At 38.1% G+C, this 21,947-nt stretch overlaps 2 protein-coding genes across 6 annotated transcripts; both read right to left on the reverse strand.

Annotated features, from left to right (window-relative positions):
* Window positions 1-1,556: 1,556 nt before the first annotated feature.
* On the reverse strand, window positions 1,557-7,093 carry LOC103702094 (alanine--glyoxylate aminotransferase 2 homolog 3, mitochondrial-like). Of its 3 annotated transcripts, none has more exons than XM_008784388.5 (9): window positions 6,598-7,093; window positions 4,790-5,020; window positions 4,534-4,704; window positions 4,212-4,355; window positions 3,806-3,985; window positions 2,878-3,103; window positions 2,412-2,525; window positions 1,894-1,980; window positions 1,557-1,767 (listed from the first exon to the last, which is right to left on the reverse strand). In XM_008784388.5, exons 1-9 carry the CDS (start codon window positions 6,793-6,795, stop codon window positions 1,724-1,726), a joined length of 1,395 nt encoding a protein of 464 aa, XP_008782610.3. In that variant the 5' UTR covers window positions 6,796-7,093; the 3' UTR covers window positions 1,557-1,723. The 3 variants fall into 3 exon arrangements, with proteins under 3 accessions (XP_008782610.3, XP_038980274.2, XP_088558593.1); XM_039124346.3 differs by having other exon boundaries at window positions 2,412-2,549; window positions 6,598-6,909; XM_088702467.2 differs by lacking the exons at window positions 1,557-1,767; window positions 1,894-1,980; window positions 2,412-2,525 and adding an exon at window positions 2,650-2,792 and having other exon boundaries at window positions 6,598-6,909.
* A 3,121-nt stretch (window positions 7,094-10,214) lies between these two features.
* On the reverse strand, window positions 10,215-18,593 carry LOC103702095 (DNA N(6)-methyladenine demethylase ALKBH1C-like). 3 transcript variants are annotated; one of them, XR_015967814.2, is made up of 6 exons: window positions 18,202-18,567; window positions 16,026-16,292; window positions 15,307-15,651; window positions 14,267-14,567; window positions 12,120-12,605; window positions 10,215-11,417 (listed from the first exon to the last, which is right to left on the reverse strand). XR_015967814.2 is itself a non-coding variant. In XM_008784390.6 (5 exons), the coding sequence occupies exons 1-4, from the start codon at window positions 18,367-18,369 to the stop codon at window positions 14,292-14,294; spliced, it is 1,056 nt and encodes a 351-aa protein (XP_008782612.4). In that variant the 5' UTR covers window positions 18,370-18,593; the 3' UTR covers window positions 10,215-11,417; window positions 14,267-14,291. The 3 variants fall into 3 exon arrangements, 2 of the variants coding, with proteins under 2 accessions (XP_008782612.4, XP_088558594.2); XM_008784390.6 differs by lacking the exon at window positions 12,120-12,605 and having other exon boundaries at window positions 18,202-18,593; XM_088702468.2 differs by having other exon boundaries at window positions 10,215-12,605.
* Between the last annotated feature and the right edge of the window lie 3,354 nt (window positions 18,594-21,947).

Raw genomic sequence — 21,947 nt, forward strand, 5'->3', positions numbered from 1 at the left:
AAGATCTTCTCAGTGAACAACCGATATGAGACTAAACATATGCCCTCGTAGATTCTCACATACTCTCTCCGTTCAAGGCCTGACGTTCTTGTCGGACTAAGAATTTAAATCTATTCAAATCTAATCACAAGCACCATGATCGGCCTATAATCGCCTTCATAAATCTGTATTGCAGTGTCCCTTAGTCTACATAGGCTATGAGCCGAGTTCGCTCTGATACCATTTGTCACAACCTAGGACCTCATCCAAAAAAGCTAAGCCAGAAGATATTATTTAGGTTTCTTGGTCCTATATAAGTACCCAAGATTCACCTAGTGAATAACCGATGTGGAACTAAACACATGCCCTCACGGATCCTCGCATACTCCTTCGTTTAAGCCCTGACGGCCTCGTCAAGCTAAGGATTCAAATTCATTCAAATTTAATCACAAGCACTACGATCGGCTTGTGGTCAGTCTTTATGAACTCGTACTGCAGTGTCTTCTAGTTCACATAGGCTATGGGCTGAGTTCGCTCTAATACTATTTGTAACAATCCAGGACCTCACCCAAAAAGTTTAACCGAAAGATATTTTTTGGATTTTTTAGTCTTGTATAAGTGTTTAAGATCTTTTCGGCGAATAACTAATATGGGACTAAATATACTCCCGCACGGGTCCTCACATACTCTCTCGTTTAAGCCCTGACGTTCTTATCAAGCTAAGAGTTCAAATCCATTCAAATCTAATCACAAGCACCATGATCGGCCCATGGTCAGCTTTTATAAACTTGTGTTGCAGTGTCGCTTAGTCCATATAGGCTATGGGCTAAGTTCGCTCTAATACTATTTGAACAACTTAGGACCTCGCCTAAAAAGGCTAGCCGGAAAGTATTATTTGAGTTCCTTGATCTTATATAAGTACTCAAGATCTACCTAGTGAATAACCGATGTGAGACTAAACATATGCCCATACAAATCCTTACAAGATCAACTTATAATTGCCTGCTGTCAGACATTTTGGCGAGAAAGGAACAATCGTATCTTTCTGAAAAAATGCAATTCCCCAAAGTTTTTGTTAGACAGAACATGTATTCAGCGGAGAGTATGTTATAACTGAAAGAACTTGGAGGGCCGTAAAAGAGTGGGGAACCTATTAGGCATTGGTTCTGCTCCTTCCTTGAAAGACTTTAGTTTGTATTATATTCTTTATTCTTTAATAAATTGGATGGCTCTTATCCTCACTTCCTTTAAACCAAAAAAAAACAACAACAACAACTGTAACTATTCTGTTTTCTTGGTAAAATTATCTAATCTTACTCGAGCTCTGATGGCATGCTAAGCTGGCACCAGATCCCAAAAGTTTATGATGACAGAAAATGAGTCAGCAATGTATATAAGACTTAACCATTTTTTTTTTTCCTGGAGCAAACCCACCTCACATATTAATGAAGGGAAGGGAGGTTCAAATGATCGAAGGATCAGAAATTGCAAACCAATGTTTGATTTCTATCCATACATTCACACACGACAGGACCAAACCCCAGAGAGAGAGAGAGAGAGAGAGAAAGCCAGTGAGATGGTGTCTTCTAATCATCTCTTTGTGAGATATTAACTCATATTATTCATACTTCATAACATATGAGACCTCATTAACAATTAGAGTAAAGAAAGTTATATTACAACAGACAGCACCTTACACAGCTGATACAATATATCTGTTTTATTTGGTATGGGAGCAGGGGCTTCACAGCTTTGACAACGAAATATCCATTACATCAACAAAGAAGTCTGCAAGAAGAAATCAAATTGTACAGAAGTTGAAGCAGCGGATATATTACTGAAGGATCTTTTTTAATATAGAAGTACGGGAGGAGAAAACTTAATAACAATGCAGCAAACCAATTTAGCACATACCAGAATCTTCCTTGGTGAAGCAGAGAGGAGGTGTTATTCTGAAGACATTCCCATAAAAGCCACCCTTACCGACTAATACACCCATTTCTGAGACACCATGAATCTTGTGAGTGATCACTCAATGGATAAGAGTATTAGGAAAATTTAGGACCTCTTTAGCATCTTTGCTGCTTTTGTATTTTTGTTTCTCTACAACTTAGTGAAATAATACATGGAGATTAATGGTGAAAATAGCATTTCAGAAAACTTCTACTATTCGCGGCTTTCACTTTAACTCTATAGTGAAAGCAACAAATTTCTGCTTCCAAAAAGATATGAGAGACAATTTTGGAAAACAAAAGGTTTATTTTCTTCTTGGGTTTTGAAGACAGAGGAAAAAACAAAGCAATACCAAATGGGCCCTTAATTATCTTTTATAGTGTCTGTTGTAAGGTATTCTAGACCATGCAACCTAATTGAGGGTCTCATTGATAGACTGGAGTGCGGTTATATAGCTCAAGAGTAGGAGATGAGGGAACCTTTCATCTGGTCCATGACATGCAAGGCCTCGGCTTTGGCTGGAGTTTTCAGCTGGCGGTCAGCGACTAGTTCAACTCCAAGCATCAGGCCTCTTCCTCTCACATCACCGATGACTGCAAAGACCGGCGAAGCAGTAACTGCATCAACTTACAATTACTTGACTACCAGTTACAGGCTACAGATAAACCTCTAGCATACAAGGCATATGATTACAAATATGATAAGAGGTTTTTCAAATTTTTTTTTTATTGACTAATTTTTTTTTAAGATTGCTTATGAGGAGATTTTCTTATGAAAAGATCGCTGATGGAAGCACCATTACACACTTCATAGGAATTAGAGGAATTATTCCATCTCCCGTGTTTCAAATGCGGAACCTCCTGCCAGTGGAAAAGTAACTACTAGGCTCAAGCTCCATCTGTGTTGAAGCAGAAAGAGGGTCATTAAGCATAAGAGAAAGCTTACTTTCATGCTTTTCCTGAAGGGCTTTCAGGCGATCTTTCAGGTAGGAACCCACTACAAATGCATTATCTTGAAGCCTTTCTTTCTCAAGCACTCTAAGAACAGCCAGCCCTGCAGCAGTGCAGACAGGATTGCCTCCAAAGGTGTTGAAATAATTTCTACGGGTCAAGACTTGGGCAATCTCTGGAGTTGTAACAACTGCACCAAGAGGGATCCCATTCCCAATACCCTGATGTGCACAAGATACACCAGTCAGCCTAACAAATCTGCTATAAGGAAAATAGATTAAGTTTTACCTTGTAATTGAAAATTTATTAAGGGGCGACTATGGGAACATATTTTCAGATATATGAATCAATAAATCGAATCAATTTAGAAAGCATGAATATTTTGGAAAATCCATAGAACTAGCTAGTGCATTGAACTGAAGTAGTAATGTATACACAACCACATATTTTCAGAAGAGACAGAACCACCTATGATTATGTCCAGCCATAAGAAAGACAAAGAAGACACTAAAATCGCCAATACATAAATAGCTGCCTCTTTCGCTACATGTAACTCTAAGAGGCCCTCCAACTGAGGCAGTCCAATCTCTATCTAAATAAAACAGAAAAGGTTAGGCATGCAGCAAGAATATCAAATGCAGAATTAGTTTCTAAGAAAGCTATCCAAATTTCTATTATGAACATTCATCAAGCTACCTGACAACTTTTGCAGTTTTAAAGGTGACCATATGACTTTAACATCAACCTACGCATAGAAGCAGCAACTTCTGTGGCTGGTAAACTTATAGAGGATGTCCCACGCAAGGCAACTCTATGGTATTTCTACTCATACAAGTTTTCTATGCAACAATCATCAGACACAGAAGAAAAGAAAGCTTTGAAACGCCAAATATAGAAGAATAGGAGGTGCCAAAAGAGTTCACCTTTGCCATAGTGACTATGTCAGGCACAACACCATGGGCCTCGAATCCCCAGAAGTGGCTTCCGGGGCGAGCAAATCCTGACTGTACCTCATCAGCTATAAAGAGTCCCCCAGCTTTCTTTATGCTTTTATAGACGGCAGGCAAGTAACCTGGTGCTAATTCAACTATTCCACCCACTCCCTGTCAAACAGCAATACATTTTTCTACTTATTAACAAGCTCAAAATGCAGCGCTAAAGAACTACATTATAAATGAAAAGCTATTTACTACGGAAGACTTACCAATACTCCCAAAGAACATAAAGTATGCCATGCAGATAGGTATTATAATACTAAACAAGAGGATATCTTATAAAAGTTTTCTGAAAAAAATGGTATGCAGAAACTTCACGTTACGGACAGAATACCTGTATGGCCTCAGAAATGAAACCTGCGACCTGCCCAGAAGTTCCGAAGTCGATGATTTCTTGGACATCTCTAGCATATTTTTCTCCATCTGAACCGAAGACGCCTCTATATGGGTCTGGGTTCAGTGCATGGTGCACTCCACTCTGGTGGCAGCAGATTAGTCAAAAAATAGACAGCTTAAAGCATCATACCGAATTAATTATGGCGGCATTATCCTAACAACTAATTATTTATTCAGCATCATCTCTGTTCCATCCTTCTAAGGTTCAGGGCCGGCATGCGTCAGGAAAAGTTTCATCTAAATTTCAAATAGATATGTACCTGTATGACATTGAATTTCCAGTTGAATTGAGCAGTTGCACCCATTGTTCCAGCTGCATTCCCGTGGTATGCATTTCTGAGTGATATAATATCATGGCAGCCAGTATAGAGCCGGGCAATCATCATGGCAAGTTCATTTGCTTCTGTACCAGAATTTGTGAAGAAAACTACCTATAAAGTACAAAAGAATACCAAATAGAGTTAAGCAGAAGGTACTGAAGTTATGAGAAGAGCAATGGGAGAAGATGATCCATACCTTGAGATCACCAGGTAGCTTGGAAGCTAATGCCTCAGCAAAATCGGCAATAGTGTGATTTAGATATACAACAGTAGAATGTTGAAGACATTTTGTCTGTTCAATGATAGCTTCAATGACTTCAGGATGGCAATGTCCACAGCATACAGTAGCTATACCAGCAAAAGCATCAAGATAGCGGCGCCCATGCTCATCGAACAAGTACTGCATCTTCCCATCAACAATATTTAACTGCGGCAACAAGGAAACTGGCATACTATCGGTTACCTACTAAACATTTCTGCCACACTAATCAATAGTATTGAGTGCAATCTATGAACATCCCGCATGACAAGACCATGAACAAGTAATTAAGCAATAAGGATTTCATTGTAATTGCATTGCCATGGATAAAAATAAGAATCTTAGAGTACATTAACATCAATGTTTTATCCACTGCCGATCGATGTCGGTCAATGATTTCAGAAGAAACACCATTGCCATGTTGAAGAAGAAAAACACAACGTTAGCTCCAAATTTTGGTCATTGTCTACGTTCTCAGTTCTAAATTTTCCTATTTGTTCACCATTGCCATTTGATTTTTTTTCCTTTTTTTGATTTAAGGGACGTCAAAACCACAAACCGTTTGATTCTTTCATCAACTCCTACCCATATCCATTTAGTTTTCGCGCACTAACAGTACTTTTTTGAGTAAAATAAAACACAATCGGAAGCTGCTTCTCCTTCAGGTACCAACTTAATGGCCACGAGACCGTCGCCGATTTCTGATTCATGCCGTCTCCTTATCAGAAAAAAAACACCATTTCGCGCCCTCGAGCTGCTTTGAGATGCATGATCCTACATGATTGCACAAGATCAGGCGTGATTGCTCATCTCAAAGCATGATCAGACAGTTCTTATGTACTGAAAAACCACAACGATTTTCGTGCAAAACACCTAACCCGGTCCCTTTATTATTGCCTTTCCTCTCATATACGCTCTACAATTGACAGACAGCTATAAACTAAAAAAAATTAAGCAGCCAATTGAAATAACGAGTTTTTTTTTACCTAAAAAAAAAAGGAAAAGAACTGGTTCTGTTCTTCTTCTGTTGCACTGCAACCAGGAGTAGCAGCGCTCCGCCAATTCTATTGTGTCATACAATTAACACTCTATAACTAAACTAATCCACACCGTCCGTCTAAATTCCCCGTGGCACGGTTCTTCAGTATTTTGCCGTCCTGTCAAGTGGGATTGACATGGACATCAACTAATCCTAGAGTGCCACGTCATCTTTTTTAAAAAAAATAGCCCGGAAATCCAATAGCAAGCTATTCTGAACGGCTCCGATTAAATTGTTAGGACAGCGTTGCCATCACTCATGGGCGGCCACGATTGAGAGACCCAACAGCATCCGTTCTCTCCAAGGTGGGACCGCGGTAACTCCTGGCCTGGAATAGAATGTTTTCGCGGAACATTGCAACATTGAAACATCCGTCCAACGGCCGATTCCCAAAAAATTTGGAAACGGAACCAAAAGCTAATGCTCGAGCCCAGAAACAAATGTACGGATGGAAAGTCCTCCAGAGTCTTTAATTAGCAAATTAATTATTGCCAACAACATTAATTCATAAAAAAACACGAAAAAGGAAAAAAAAAAAGGTAATAGAGATGGAAACACAAAAAAATTGCTCTTTTATTTTTTTTTTTAAAAAAAGGAGGCATGAATCCAATGCGGACTATAATCTTGATTTAAAATTTAACGACATATTTTCAGAAAGAGAGAAATGGAGAATTTAATGAGAGAGAGAGAGAGGGGGGGAACCAACGGGTTTGCGGTAGAAGTAGAAAATGGAGGGGCTGAGGAACTCGGCGCGTTTCTTTAAGATGTCGGCGGCGGTGGGGCCTTCGTAGGGTGGCGGAGTGTAGTCGAACGGGGGCATTTTGGGAAGCGCGGCGTCGGCCGGCCAGGAGACGCCCCTCCCATGGGCCACGGAGGAGAGCCTCCGGAGGAGAAGCCTCTGCATCGTTCTCTCGGCGGAAGGACGAGCCCTTTTTCGGAATGAGGATTTCTCCGGGAAAGGGCTTCCGAAATCTCTCTCTCTCTCTCTCTCTCTCTCTCTCTCTCTCTATGGACGGACGACGAAGGCCGAGGAGACTGAGTTTATATAAATAGGGGCAGGAGAGGAGGGGAGATTACTTTAGAGTGGTAACTAATTGTCGTTATTACGGCGTCGCCCTTTCTTTTGTCCGAAAGGGAAAATGCGTACTTAGGGTGGATCATGTATCAAAATTTATGAGTCTATGCCAAGAAATGCAAGCAGTAAAATTTTATTTGCTTTGCAGTAAATTTCTTTGCTGGCGCTAGAAGGAGGTTGGTAGAGTTTTATAAACTACTGAAGCTTTACATATTGTTGCTTGATGTAAGAAAGATTAAGGGATTGCTCCACTAATGAAGCTTTACATACTGTTGCTTGATGTATCAGTTTTGGGTGGAATGGAATGCTCGATCGCATTATTCCTGCTGTTGTTGAACCCCTCATTGTATTCAGTGGACTACAAAAATTCCTTCATCTTAGTCTACATTGGACAGCAGGAATAAGGATATAGTGTATGTATGGTAGATCTAACTATGGCCTAGGCTGTGCACTTGGTATCTTCAACTGTGGATGTCTTTTTAGCTGTTTCTGCAGCAAGTCCTACCGTTGTTCATGGTCTCAATTGCATGTTATATGTTTCGGTCACCGTTGCAATCACAATCACTGGAAGCAAATGCTGCATTAGTAATCATGCTGCATCCCCGATTATGCTTCCAATAATATTGTTGGATATCTTTCTGAATAAGTGCTGTAAATCTCTTAATAGAATATTATTATTTTGCCTCTATTATTAAACTAATGGTTTTCTGCATATACTGAATAAATAAATTAAATTTGGATGTTTTACCTGGTCGGTTTGAGGATGCTTTTTTTAGAGTAAAATTCATCCTACTTAGATGCAAAGAGTTGATGGTGTCCTGCTCCTAAGATACAACGAATCGCTTCGTATTCTCTTTGAAGTGCATTCTAATGAAGAAGAATCAAGATCGAACACGAACTAGCCAAATTTGGGTGCATTGAAAATCAGCAAAATAAATTGTTCCTCTTTTATGTGGATATAATCCTCTTCTCAAATGCTTAATAGGTGCCTTGAGTTCCCTTACTCAGTGAACAAGTCACTCTCTTATCCGAATCTATTAGGATAAGGTTAAAAATTGGAGATGCCTACTAATATCCGTATTTTGTATCATATCCATAAAAAAAAAACAGATATGAATGTGAATAGATAATTACTCGATCCATATCCAAATATCCAATTCTATTTATAATCCTATTTAATTTTATATAGCTTTTATAAACTTTTAAGTAAAATAAACCATATTAGCATGTTATTAACTTGATTTATCATCAACTTAATAATATAAGATTCTGTAGCCATAAAATTTAATTATCTGATTTATATTTGTATTTATATACATACTTCCAGTATCCGATTAGTATCTCTATCCGTTTAAAATAAATATGAATGCAAATTTTTACATCCGACTAATATTCATATCCATATTCGTCAGTAAAACAAATATGAATATAAATATACTAGTATTCAATCCGATTTCAGCCCTCATTCGAGATGCCTTGTGATGCCTCTTTTTAAAATACCCCATGAGAAACAATTGGTGATAAAATGAATATTTATCCATTCCAAAATTCTAGTTATTTGGATATCTAAGATAAAATTTTATATTTAAGTAAGTTTATGTTTAAATAAATTTCCAATGTGTGATTTTAAAATCTCAAGATTTTGAATTACGTATCGTGAATAAACCAGCAAGCTTATCATTCACAGATGAAATCCGGAGGTCACGGGATGCACCCAAGAACCCAGAGGAAAATGCCAATCTTTTTTATATTTTAGTTGAGAAATAGACATGATGACACTGATTGGGCCAAGGCTGGTATGTATCAGAATGATTCTGACCTGTTCTGACGCAGACGATTTTTCTTAGTTTAAGATATGCAGGAGATACCACTAGCCGTTTCTAATAAATTAATGTCGGTAGTGTCGCGCGTGGGAGGAAAACAAAGTAATGGATGGTTTCGGTGGACGAGCAAGCTATGAGGAGTTGTTTTGATGGGTAACCATCTTGGCTTCATCACCTTGTCGCACAACTTGAGTTGATGTCCCATTAGATTGTTCGGGTTTCCCAGGGAAAAATAGAAAGAGAAATCGAAAAGCAACCATAAAACAAGCTTGTTGAAGGAATTGTTGGGTTGAAGGATATGCACCGCTGAAACGTTTGAAGTATGATTCTAAGGTGTCTTAATGTGACGCTTAAATTTGAGTTTGTTCTCAGCAAACCTTAAAGAATACAACTGTAGATGAATACAGGAGAAAAATAGTTTCACTCTAAGGGCTTATTTGGTTCGCGGGAAGCATTTTTTCTCTTAGAAATATGATTATTGGAAAGCAGATTTATAGGAAGAGGATGCCTAGGAAAGTACTTTTAGCATGTTTGGTTGACCATGGAAAAGTGACAAATTTCTAAAGTGCTTATATTTGGTTGATCCTTCACTTTTCTGGGAAAGTTATGTATAATTCCTATTATACCTTTAATAAAAATTAGGTTTTTAATGCTGAAAAGTCTTTTTGGGAAAAAATAAAAATGGAGTGATTCCTGTCTCATGGGAAAGTAACTTTTCCATGTTTCTCATGAGAAAAACTTTTCCATGAAATGTGGGAATCATATTTCCATGGAAATACAACTTTCCTGTCTCTCCTTTGAAAACTCCAACCAAACAAGAGGCATCTCATTACTTTCTCGTTGACCACACTTTTTTCCCTTCTTTTTCCGCGAACCAAACGAGCCTTAAAATATATGATGCTTGGATTTAGAAGTCCAAAAGAGTATTGAGGTGAAGGTGACAGCTAACTTGTTAGTAAAGTATCATGGTCGTCCTATCAAATACCTAAAATGAAGTCCCATCTTCATTAGGATTGGAGAAAGAGTGAGGTATTGGGGTAGGTCCACCCATTGTCACCTACCGCCCTGCAACATTTACACTCAAAAGCATAATTGCAACTATTAAGAAAATTAGGAAAACCAAGCTCAAGTTAAACAAACCTCTAACTAGTTGGAGTAACAGCTACCGATCAAAACGTAATCATTTATGCGTCCTATACTGCCTTACACTAGTGCAGAACTGCAAAGAGATATTTCATGGTGAAGGAGCAAACAACCAACAGAAGTTCAAAATGTGGCACACTAGATTCACACAAACATCATTGTTTCATATTTATGGCAGTCATATCCTGAAGGTTTACTTTAGAACCTAGAATTTACAAGCATAAACCATGTAAACTGTTATTTTTAAAGAAAAATCGATGAATTTTTTACTTCTCTAAGCCATAAAAGAAGCTCACAATATTGCAAACAGCTTTATTTCATTCACATGGTTAGGTATTCAACTTGCAGATCTCGATACAGCATATATGAGATCATAGCCATTTCGGGGATGAAACAACCCAACCATCAGTAGAAGTTCTAAGCTTGTGGAGAGATCAAAACAATGTACAAAGACATCCATTTCTCTTGCTTTTATGAGACAGATGGGCAGACCGTCCACGCCTTTCCAATATGGATGTATAGCTTTTGAACCGACTCATTCCTCTCCAACCACCGGGATCCAAAACCTTTTTCCAGTTGAGTGGAGAGCACAGTCATCTTTATTGGTGCAATTTTAGCAACTGTTTGTCCTGTCTTCAGACCTATTCCTTCTTGGAAATTTATTTATTAAAGCACCCCTCTCTGAGGCTCCACTCGGATCTGTAAAGAATTTTGGAGATCCACATCATAGCTCCAGTTGTTGCTCTTTGTGGAATTGCCCATCATATGACTCAATTGATCTTGTTTTGGCTAGGAAAGACAAAATGTAGCTATCGACGGCACAGTAGAAACGATCTGAAGTCCTGTGTAACTTTGATACTTCATGTTGCTAGCCTTCATGAACTAACAGAGCTTAGAACTTTAACAAATGAAGCAAGCGACAAAAACTAATATTGATAACCTAAATATATCTCTTTTGCTTTCTGAGAGTTCGCTCATGGTAGGTTCTCAAGCTTAAGAAGTGATCACTTCTTGAGTCTTGCCTTCCCAAAAGAAAATTGAAAATTTTTCTATACCTGCACTGCTATATGTTATGCCTCATGATCCCCTTCTCTTCCTCTTACAAAATCACAAAAATTATCTGCTACATGTTATGCCTCGTGTCAAACCGGCAACAAGATCACAAAAACGATACAAAATCGCCAGCTTCTCCTTATCCACCAAAATTGTCAACAACCTTATCTGATAACATCATGGACAAATGATGACGGAGTTGATCAGGCGATCATTTGTCGTGGCACCATGTAGATTGATGGAGACCCAAGGAAGAAAGCAATGCAGGAGCTTCAATGGATGACAAGATGCGACCCATCTTGAGGTTATCATCTTGCTAAATCAGATGCACCAACCAAATATTCAATCCTTCTGGTTCTCGCTATCCATAGGACACATCCAAATACAACCTTGTTCAACAAGAGAGAGGAAGAGAGATTCATTGAACATAGCCTGTTTAACAAGAGAGAGGAAGAGAGATTCATTGAACATAGACGAAAATTGGAAAATTGGAAATCAGACAAATGCTTGTGTCAAAAAGGGTTAAACCCTCGAAACTCAAAATGCAGCAAATTAAGGGCCCATCAGGTATTGCTTTAGTTTTCAATTTTTGTTGCTAAAAACCAAGACGAAAAATGAAGTAGACTGAATGACATTTACGATGAAACCCTTCTGGTTTTCAAATTATTTGTAAAATTTTTCAGAACTCTTGGAAGCAAGGAGTTACTGCCTTTAGAAAATAATGAAAATAGAACAATAAAAGTTTTGTGCATGTTCTATCTTCCACATCAATCTCCATATGGTATTTTGCTAATTTGTGGAGAGACAAAAACGCATAAACAACAACGAAACCAATCAGGCCCTAGAATACTAAAACACAATGCAAAAGTTACCACAACTGGTTAATCCAACAAAAAAGCTAGAGTACCCATGCCATTGCCAGGTGTTGCCATGGCTGAGTGGTGGAAGATAAATTTGCTTGCACCCTTGACACATAAAAAGTGCAATGCATGCCACAATCCACCAACTGTTTAAACTCTAATGCAGTAATTAAACAATGAGAGAATGATAGAGAAAAGACAAAAATGACAACACACAAGATCAAAAAGCTTTCTCTAAGAAGTGATAGTGATTGGTCTATAATTAATGAAGCACCTTATCTTGATGAGTGTGATGACACCAAGCTTGTTTTAGGTTATGCCATGATGCCAAGATAAAATATATGTAGGTAAAGGCTGATGCTTGGATTCCTTGTCCCCACACATAAGAAAAAATGATGGCATTGGAGACCTAACCACCTCTTCCCCACTCTTTTCAAGGAGCTTCTACCATTCAACATTGTATATGGGTGAACGTTTCCATCATATATCTCTCGCAAGACTGCTACTTGACAGCAGCATCGCTGCTTTATGTCAATATGATTGCAATCAGTGGGCTTCTGTTTCTTGATGCTTGATGGCATTTCCCAATGAGGTGCACCTAATTTCCCAGCTGTTGGTTGCTTTCACCTTCTGAGTACCCCATAATGGTGACCCAAACGGCAAAACCAAAATCGCATGTCACACAGTGAGACTAACATAGGTTTATTTGTTCTTCAGCCCCGCATAAGCTGCATTACTGTGTTTTGATTAACATGCATTTCTGCACAACAGCAAATCGCAGATGAGCAGCTATACATCAGATGCACACTCACTCACCAGATGCCTTCTTAACCTACTCATTCTAATCTGTTGCATGCCTTACTCATCATTGATGGTGCATCTAATTGTAGAGAGCATAAAATAATCTGGTGGTATCACACTAATAAACTTATATTTACACACAAAAAAAAAAAACCACCACCCTAGTTAAGCCTTGTCAAATATATACCATTAGTCAGCTTCATAAATACTCTCAGTATTTGTTCTGTCAATGATTATAAAATGAAAAGTATGAAGAATGATACACTCATTCTACATTAACTTCCTCTTAATTTGCTACATCCTAGTTTTGGTGGCTTTTGTGATTTGCTACATCCTAGCTGACTTTGCATCCGGTAGCTATTATCAGTGCTATGGATGCTGCCCTCATAATTTCCCTTGGGTACATAGTTTCTCTTAAAGCTTCTCTTGTGTAGTCATTTCCAATTAGATTTCCAGATCATTTTATTTCACCAAGTAACGAACATTCTAACAAAAGCAATGTTTAATAATGATATTTTCTGATTAGTGGCTGGTGGATAGTGCCAAAAACACATAATAAGCACAGCTCGGATATATGTTATCAGGTACCTTTTTTCCAGCCTCCTGCCAGAAAATGTGTATCATAAGATTTAGAGCCAAACAGACTAACATTTTCCCATTTGAGCTTGCAATCTGTTTTAGACATCTTTGATATGAAATTTACCTTCCCAAAACAACTTCAAAGTTAAATTTTATGTGTAATAATGCCCTAGCTAATCACAAACTCCAACATATCAATGAACAGAAAGACTTTTGACTAATTATTTTTGCAACTAGAATAGGACAGCAAAATTAGTGTCAAATAAGTTACTTGTTACATCGAAACAATAATATTACAAGTGACAACACCTGTCAACTCAACACACAAATACTACTGAAGAATGAACTCAATGAAAACTCTAAGTAGAGGAATCAGAACTATTAATACTTTTCTACACAATCCTTACAAAAGTATAGCAATGTATCAGAGTGGAAAAAGCCTATTAGTAAAGAATATTATAATCAGAACCATATGTACAATCAAATCAAGCAAATGTGAAATGCAGCCAATGTGATAAAAGAGTGAACTGTAAAGAAAACTGGACCCAGATTACACAGGCTATCCCTAACAAGCTTTAGAGTCTGGGATCAGTAAAATTTCAGTTCCACCAAGACAGTAATTAACCTTTGAAAGTCCAAATAAATAAACTTGCCTGTTCCAAACATCATAGACAGCATCATCAGTGGTTTCATTTAAAAATTTTCTCATCCACAGAAACAATTAACTGATTGACTAAATACCAACTCTAGCACTAAACAGGGTGATTTTTGGTGTGACAAAGTCTAGTCTTGTCTGATATATGACAAAGTTGCACCAAATGCCTATCAAGACATCATCATTCAGAAGTTAAAAACTTAAAATAATGAAGTAACTATTTTTTACCAAAGATGAGGTAACAGGGTTTTAGATCAGAATATTAAATTATCTAGCATTAAACACTACACAAAGTAGGACATTATGATAAAAGTTAGACAAAACAAAAAGATACATCAATATATAAACAGAAGAAAATTAATGAATAAGAATCATGTTGAGAATACCAAAAGAAAACAGGAACTAGATCTGCTAGTATTGTCTGAAAGTCAAATTGAGACGTCCAGGCCGCAGTTTTGTCTCCTCAATGAGCCTCTTTGGTGCCGTGTTTGGATGAATGCATGAAACTCCATGATATATAAGCCTGGAATTGCCACCAAACATCAAGACATCACCAGATTCAAGCACTACTTTTTCAGCATTATCTGCATCTCTTTCCACTCCATATAAGAATTCAGCAGAGTCACCCAAAGAAAAAGAAACAACAGGCAACCCTTTATGAAGACTCTTTTTACTCTCATCTCTGTCCTGCATGGAAGAAGAAAAATTTGCATCAAATGAATGAAATTGCAAAACCAATTTCCACAAATGCACAGAAGGTTTCACATCAATGACAAAAAAGAATCTAGCGGACGCTAGTAACATGCAGGTGCAATAATACTTTATATGAGAAGAATTATAATTGTCATATAAAATTAATTGCAAGAATAGAGCAAGTAAAACTAAGTTTCAGAAATGTAACAGCTGCATACAATAGATCCAGTAAGAGTATAGTACATTCAATAACTTGAAAAGGCTAATAGAAGCTCTAGATAAATATTTAAAAAAAAGGGTTCATCAATAAATGCCAAAGATAAAACAAATGATAAAGGAAAACTAAAAGGATGTCCAGAGAGATGAAATTTGTGGCGGTGCTTAACTGAATTTGTTAAAATCATAATGACTGAGAAGAAGTGATGCACAGACTTGTAAAGATCCTTCCCAGAAAAACCCAAACATAAAAATAAACTAAAGAAAATGATTTGGCAACTGAATACATACATACACACATACATACATACATACTCACATGCATACACACACACATACATACATATACTCAGAAGACATCAAATGGCCCCTCAACTTCACCTATTATGATAATTTACCTCAGCTTTTTTGGTGCATAATGCCTGTTTATGTCCTCCAAAATGTTAAAACAGAAAAGCAAAACATCATCAAGAAAAATTTACATACATTTTAAAAAAAATAAGGGGTTTGATTATACCTGATGGAGACCAAGTTTTCCAGCGTTGTTATAGAAGTTGACAATGCAGATGTCTGATGACATATTTGGAACTTCATCTTCAATGTTAACATCTTCATAATTTTGCCTCAAAAAATCATGAGAATCTTGAATTGCTCTACCAACTAATTTTCTGAAGTATTCTGGAATTTCAGGTGCTTTGGCACCATCTATTGGGCGATTATCTTCATATAATCTTGACTCCAGATCCCAGTTCTTGCCCAAGCACATCATGTACAGACGTAACTTTGCACCATCTCTATAGCCTGGTCTATAGAATCCTCCGGAACCAATTCCAAGGTCTCGGCATTTTCCGACAATTTTAACCTGACAGGCAAAAAAGAGAATGTGAGAAAAACCTGAAGCACAAACACAATCTGGCGCATACACAGGAAGTAGCTGTTTATACTTTATGTAGGATTATTAAAGAGACATCACATGGAATGTGCATCTTCAGTTGTACTTGCAACACCATGTAAAGCATGACTTCATGACTCCTTACAGAGTAAAAGGAAATAATTATTTGGGGATAGAAAGGAATCAATCAATATCTTCACTTGACGTGACAAGCTAGTTAATTGTCCTCCAAGATGATTGATCAATTGAAATTTAGAACAAAAATATTGAACCTAGAAAAATAGAGAAAGATCTATGATTAAACAATTTAAGGATAATGATATTTATCGGTAGTAAATGCAAACCTGATCATGGTGGCTGACATAATTCTTCAGTAGAATCATCCCAGATCTCAGATATGCATGCTGCGGAGGATTCTGGGAGCATTCAATTTCCTTTCTTTTTTCTCGATTAAGTTCAAGTAAAGAATTTTTCAATGTTACAGGCCCTACTGTTTCACTCCCACAGATGTCAAAAGGATGATCCTCAGGATCACTTTCAGGATTTCTCACCCTACCTATCATCCTGCTTGGAGAAGTTCGATGCTGTTGAGGTGTCACCCTATTGCTCCTCTGACCGGCATTAGAAGACAAGATCACATATTGTCCCAATAATTAGAAGATTTGCTAGCAGAAACTATAAATTCAACTAGAAATGAAATTAACATAAAAAAAGATACAATTTTCTTTAGTTATGACTGGTTAAAAGTACAAAGAAGTTAGAAAAGAAATACCATAACAATTCCTGCAAGATATGCAAAGTGCTGAATTGGTATCAAAGGAGATCTTAATTGAGCTATGATAAGTGAAACAAAAATTAATAAGTTAGAATGACAATGACAAATACTAGGCAATAATTCCAGTGACATATCTTCTGTTATATCTCATGCCAGGCATATCTTCTGTCTTTTAAAATTCATGATTTTAAATCTGGGAATGATTGAGTTCATAGGACGCCAGAATACCATAATTTTATCAATAAAGAAAAGTTAGAAGTTTCCTAACTTGGATCGATCAAAATTCTCAAATCAGAAAGACAGTATCAGCTCCATAAAATAAAGATCATGCAGTTCAGTGAACAGTAGCAAGAAATTTTGTTCTAAAGTGGGTGGTTTTCCATCAAAATCTATTTCCAGCCACAACTATTACATTAATATACCAAAACAAATATATACTTCATCAAATCCTCGTAATCTATTATGCTCTTCCTATTCATGATGGCAGATCTAGCCTCCCCAACAGTCTATCCACTATTGAATCAACAGAGCTTTTTGGAAAATGCAATTTTCATGTGAGACAGACTTTTCATAACAACGAATCCTAAAGCTTCATGTCTCACCTAAACTAAAAGGATCAAATTAGAAAACAGTTGCAATTTCTACAAAACCCCAATAAGTGAACCCTATATTCCTTGGAGGCAAGTATTAATAACGAAACCATTGCTAAAAGACTTATGGGTTTAGCTTGAGCCCTTGATTACACCTCCCCTCCCCCTCCTTTCCCCAGAGTAGTTAATTCCAACAATAAAACAACTCGATTAAAATTCAGAAAGTGATAGAGTACTTTCAGACCAGCACTGCATCAATATTAGCTAATTTAAATCATGGTTTCAGGACATAACATTGCGCTGCTCTTGAATCTTGGATAGCTAGTAGCAAAATCTAATCCTTAGACAGTACATAAATCCCACATCCGCTGTTAGTACCACAGTAAGAAAATTCTATGCCATTAGGTTCAGTCTAGTACTCATGCATCTGCAGAAAAGAAAAATATTTTGATCCACTGAAAACACAAAAATCATACATTCCAAGAAAAATGTTCATTTTCAAAGGGGAAAAATTACCTGGCATAGGCAGTTGCGTCTACGCATACGAAATAAATGAACTCAAACAGAAAGTAGACAAAATTTCAAGCATCAGAGTAGCATAAACAATAGTGGGTAATATATAGTACGTTCTTATCAGTTCAAACTCCTCTTGGTGATTAATTTTCCCAACTTTTTATCTTTATCTATAGCACAGAGACCAGGGGAAACATCAAAACAATGTTGCATTTATATAATTCTGTTTCAATGGAAAGAAAAAGAGGTGTTGATCTGGCGTTCGAATTCGTTGCCAAGGTGTATTCCTCAAAACAATGACATTCTAAGCAACTCTTAATATAGACAGTTTGGCAAGTACACATGCCTACAACAGAGGGATAAATAGAATATTGCTCAACAGCTCAAATTTTGACTCCAAACCCTAGATTCCTCGACTGTCAACCAAATAATAAAGCATGAATGCTTCCAATTTGAAGTTCAAAACTCGCAAAGAAATCTAGAAACATCATTGTTTATAAATTGAAGATCCTAATTCCAGAATCCGACAACCAATTCTTTTATTTATTTATTTATTTAAAATAGGCGCACGCGTATGCCTCCATAACAAATATATACACATATATAAACATGAAAATGAAACATAAAAGGGAAACGGCTCACCGGTCCGCCGCTGAGAGGAGAGCGTCGGCTTCTCAAATTCCTCTCTGGGGTTGTGATACCACCCATCGTTTTCTTCTTAGAAGAGGAAGGATGGTAGGAGAAGGTACGACAATTTGGGGGGCGGAGGAGGAGTTTGGGAAAGGGAGAGGCGCGGAGGAGTGGAAACATAATGAGAGAGGAGTTTCTGAAGAGGTTTCGACAGGGAAAGAAGTGGAGCAGTTTGGCTTCTCCGGGAGGAGACGAGACGGCCGGTTCCCGGTCGGCCAGTCAAACCGGCCACCGCGAGCCCTTCTTTCTTTATACCTCTCGCCGTCCTCTCGCGCCGGTTCCCGTGGCTCGCACGAGCCAAAAGGTCCGCCTCAAGGATTTTTGGCATCGGTTCGGGCTCAAGCTCAAATACATTGGATGCCGTTGGCAGGATGCAATTTTAAAGCTCGTGTCGTGCCCGTCTGCTTGTATCCTATTGGCATTCATGGCTAGGCATGATTTGAAGTAGCAGAAACCTTTTTTTTCTTCCCCATTTTAACATGATGCCCTTTCAGCAGGAGAAGTGATGTGAGGATATTGGGCGCAGCTGTAAGGACATTGAGTTGCACCTGAGAGAGGCCAAGTTTTTTTTTTTTTTTTGGTACATCCGCTGCTCTTGCGTGAGCACAGTCAGCTACATCATTAACAATAAGACTGCACAAAATAGAGGAAACAGAAGACTGCTAGGTGCAAAAATATCCTCCTAAATGATGAGCAGCAAATGAGGCAATCAATAGCTTAGTTCGCCTCTCCAAGACGTTTCTTTAGTTGAGAGCAGAAAGCCAAGAAATCGAATCGGTGATCCTGATGGATTGGAGCCAAATGATACATGCCAAGCTTAAGCTTGATGAGTTTTCCATTATTTCTCCTCCATTATGGGCTGTAGGAAATTGTGGCATGCTAATGTGCTTGGAAGGATTCTTTTGCTGGCTAGCTATCTTGAGCTATATAAGGTGACGAGAGATCGTTGCATGATATATTGGAGTAACTAGCCTTCGAAGAGTCTTGATTTCGAGAAAGCAACCTTTTTTGTCCAAATTAATGAATGGATGTAACATGGTGGTTCTGCACAAATGTCATGAAATCTAAAGTAGTTCTAATAGGTCGATCAGATTCAGATGTGGCGTGGGCCAGGATCTCTATGTTACCCTAGTGTGGTTGGGCCTTGACCGGACTTGAAAGCTTCTATTTGGTGAACCACATAAAGGAATAGTATGGAATTGGGGTCCAGGTTAAGACCTAGCCTAATCCAACGACCATCAAATGTGACAAGTAAGAAGAGTTCGGTAGTATATACGAGGAAAGGAGGAGAGGTCCATAGATTGTCTGATGACTCGAATCCCACAAATTTGTGTTTGGTTTTACCATCAACAATGGAGCCCAAACTTGATGGAAACTGTTAAATCCAAGAAAAAAGAAAGAAAGAAAGAAAGAAAGAAAAAATGATGTAAACTGCATGTTGATGACCTTGCAGAGGGAGATAATATTTGGTCCAGCTAACTGCGAGTATATGGCGAGGGGTCAATGTTTGTTTAAGTCGTAGGATGCGGTTCCCTTTGCAGGTTCTCCTGTCAATCACATCATGACGCAGAAGCCTGGTCGCGATGTTTAATTGATAAATTCTTGTGAACTTGCTAGCACTACATAACAGCATGATGAGGAAGATGGAATTCATGTGAGCTGTTGGATCAGATTCATGGTCTCACGGTGTTCACCTAAGTCGGTTTCTTGCCGACACCAAAATCAACTATAGGGCTCGTTTCGTTCGCAAGAAGCATTTTTTCTTCTAAAAATATGATTTCTGAGAAGCAGATTCTTAAAAAAAGGATGCTTGGAAAAGTACTTTTGGCATATTTGGTTGACAATGAGAAAGTGACAGATTTCCAAAGTGCTTATATTTGGTTGACCATTCATTTTTCTGGAAACGTTATGTGTAATTCGTATTATATCCTTAATAAAAATTAGGTCTTTAATGCCTCTTTATTGCTAAAGGGTTTTTATAGAAAAAAATAAAAATAGAGTGTTTTTCGGCTCACGGAAAAGTAACTTTTCCATGTTTCTCATGGGAAGGACTTTTTCATGAAATGTGGGAATCATATTTTCATAGGAATACAACTTTATCGTCTTTTTCCTTTGAAAACTCCAACCAAATAAGAGACATCTCATTACTTTTCCATTGACCACACTTTTCTTCCTTCTTTTTCCGCGAATCAAATGAGCTCATATATTTTTTGGCCGCCGTATATATTGGTAGATGTACCCTGTGGTGCACTGAGCTGGACACTTTGGACCTGATTATGTGGGGTAAACAATCTGCTCATAACAACTTACATTAGGGTTATAGCCACTCTGGCCCAACACAGAAATTTTTTCAACGCAGTGCTATTAAAATTATCCATTTTTATACCTACTTGAAGGAGATGGGGGCCTTAGTTATAAGTGAGAGACTTTTTGAAGACCTCTCCATACTGTTTCCTTTCCATGGTTCCGGCCAAATTAAACTTGGACTTTTACGGTGCACAGGTCACACTGCTGTGCAGATCTTTATGACCGTCAGAAGATAGATGTCCATCAAATAAAATAATCCATAAGTACATCCCAAATGATACACGGCATACATTATTTAATAGTCATCGAGAGCTACACAGCACTCTATAGTGCATTCTATGCGCTAGAGGATTTTCGCTGATTAAACTCAACGGATGTACGATGTGGGCGAAGAAAGGCAGACATGCACTTACTTGCACGCCATTTGATCTTACTCTCCTTCGACGGAAGAATCAGGAGACAAATAATAGTAAGTTTATAGTTCCACACAGCGTTCATGAGGGTGACTCCTCGAAAAGGAAACAACAGTAGGTTTAATGGATTATGGTTCCACAGCGTTCATGAGAGCGGCTCCTTGAAAGTTGAAACCATACCCATTCAAGCGGAAAGCGTGGCCTCGTGGCGGGCATAAAATCCATTATCTCCATCTGGTGCAAGCGTAACATTATTTACTATTGTTTGTTTTGTTGCACTGTCCCGTTCTTGCACTAGAGCCAAAACTTGTAGTACTTCCATGCGGTCATGTATGCTTGTACCCAACCAAGCTTCTTGTCTTTGGTGCTCACCTTTTCACCTTCATCCTTTATTTACATATTTTACCCCCCAGCAGATATTTTTCCATCCCATCCCTTGCCTACGTACAACATTGGCAGCTTATCCTCCACTTTATACTTTAATTAGTTTTGTTTCTGCTGTCATGGTTGCATGTGAATGTACCCTTGAAAGCCCCCAGCTCATGTGACCTTTGGTAGTATATCACGAGAATCCTAGAGAGTAGTCCATAACGGGTGCAGTTTATCCATGCCCGTCCAATGTGTGGCCTCCTTTGTTCCATGCATGCGATTGGCCTGCATGCATGGTGGGGCCTGCCTCTTGAGGCCGAGTGCCCTCCCTTGCATTGACTAGTTTACTGCACGACCACAGAAAGCGACACAAGGCATCGGCGATAGAGAAATTACACCGGTGGATAATAATATAATTTGGAATTCTTCAAGGAAAAAAAAAAAAAAAGAAGAAGCTAGGCATTGGTTCAGAAAATTTAACTCACTGGAGAATGATTCGGCTGGATAAATTAAATAAATAACTGGCATGGAGATCGGTATTTAGACTCATGATCTTTAATGACCTTATCCGTACTAATATAATTTTTTTTTGGGGGCAATACCTGGAGT

The sequence above is a fragment of the Phoenix dactylifera genome, chromosome 8 (assembly GCF_051530095.1).
Source record: "Phoenix dactylifera cultivar Ajwa chromosome 8, Ajwa_hap1_PhDact_Kaust_v1.1, whole genome shotgun sequence".
NCBI classification, from domain to species: domain Eukaryota; kingdom Viridiplantae; phylum Streptophyta; class Magnoliopsida; order Arecales; family Arecaceae; genus Phoenix; species Phoenix dactylifera.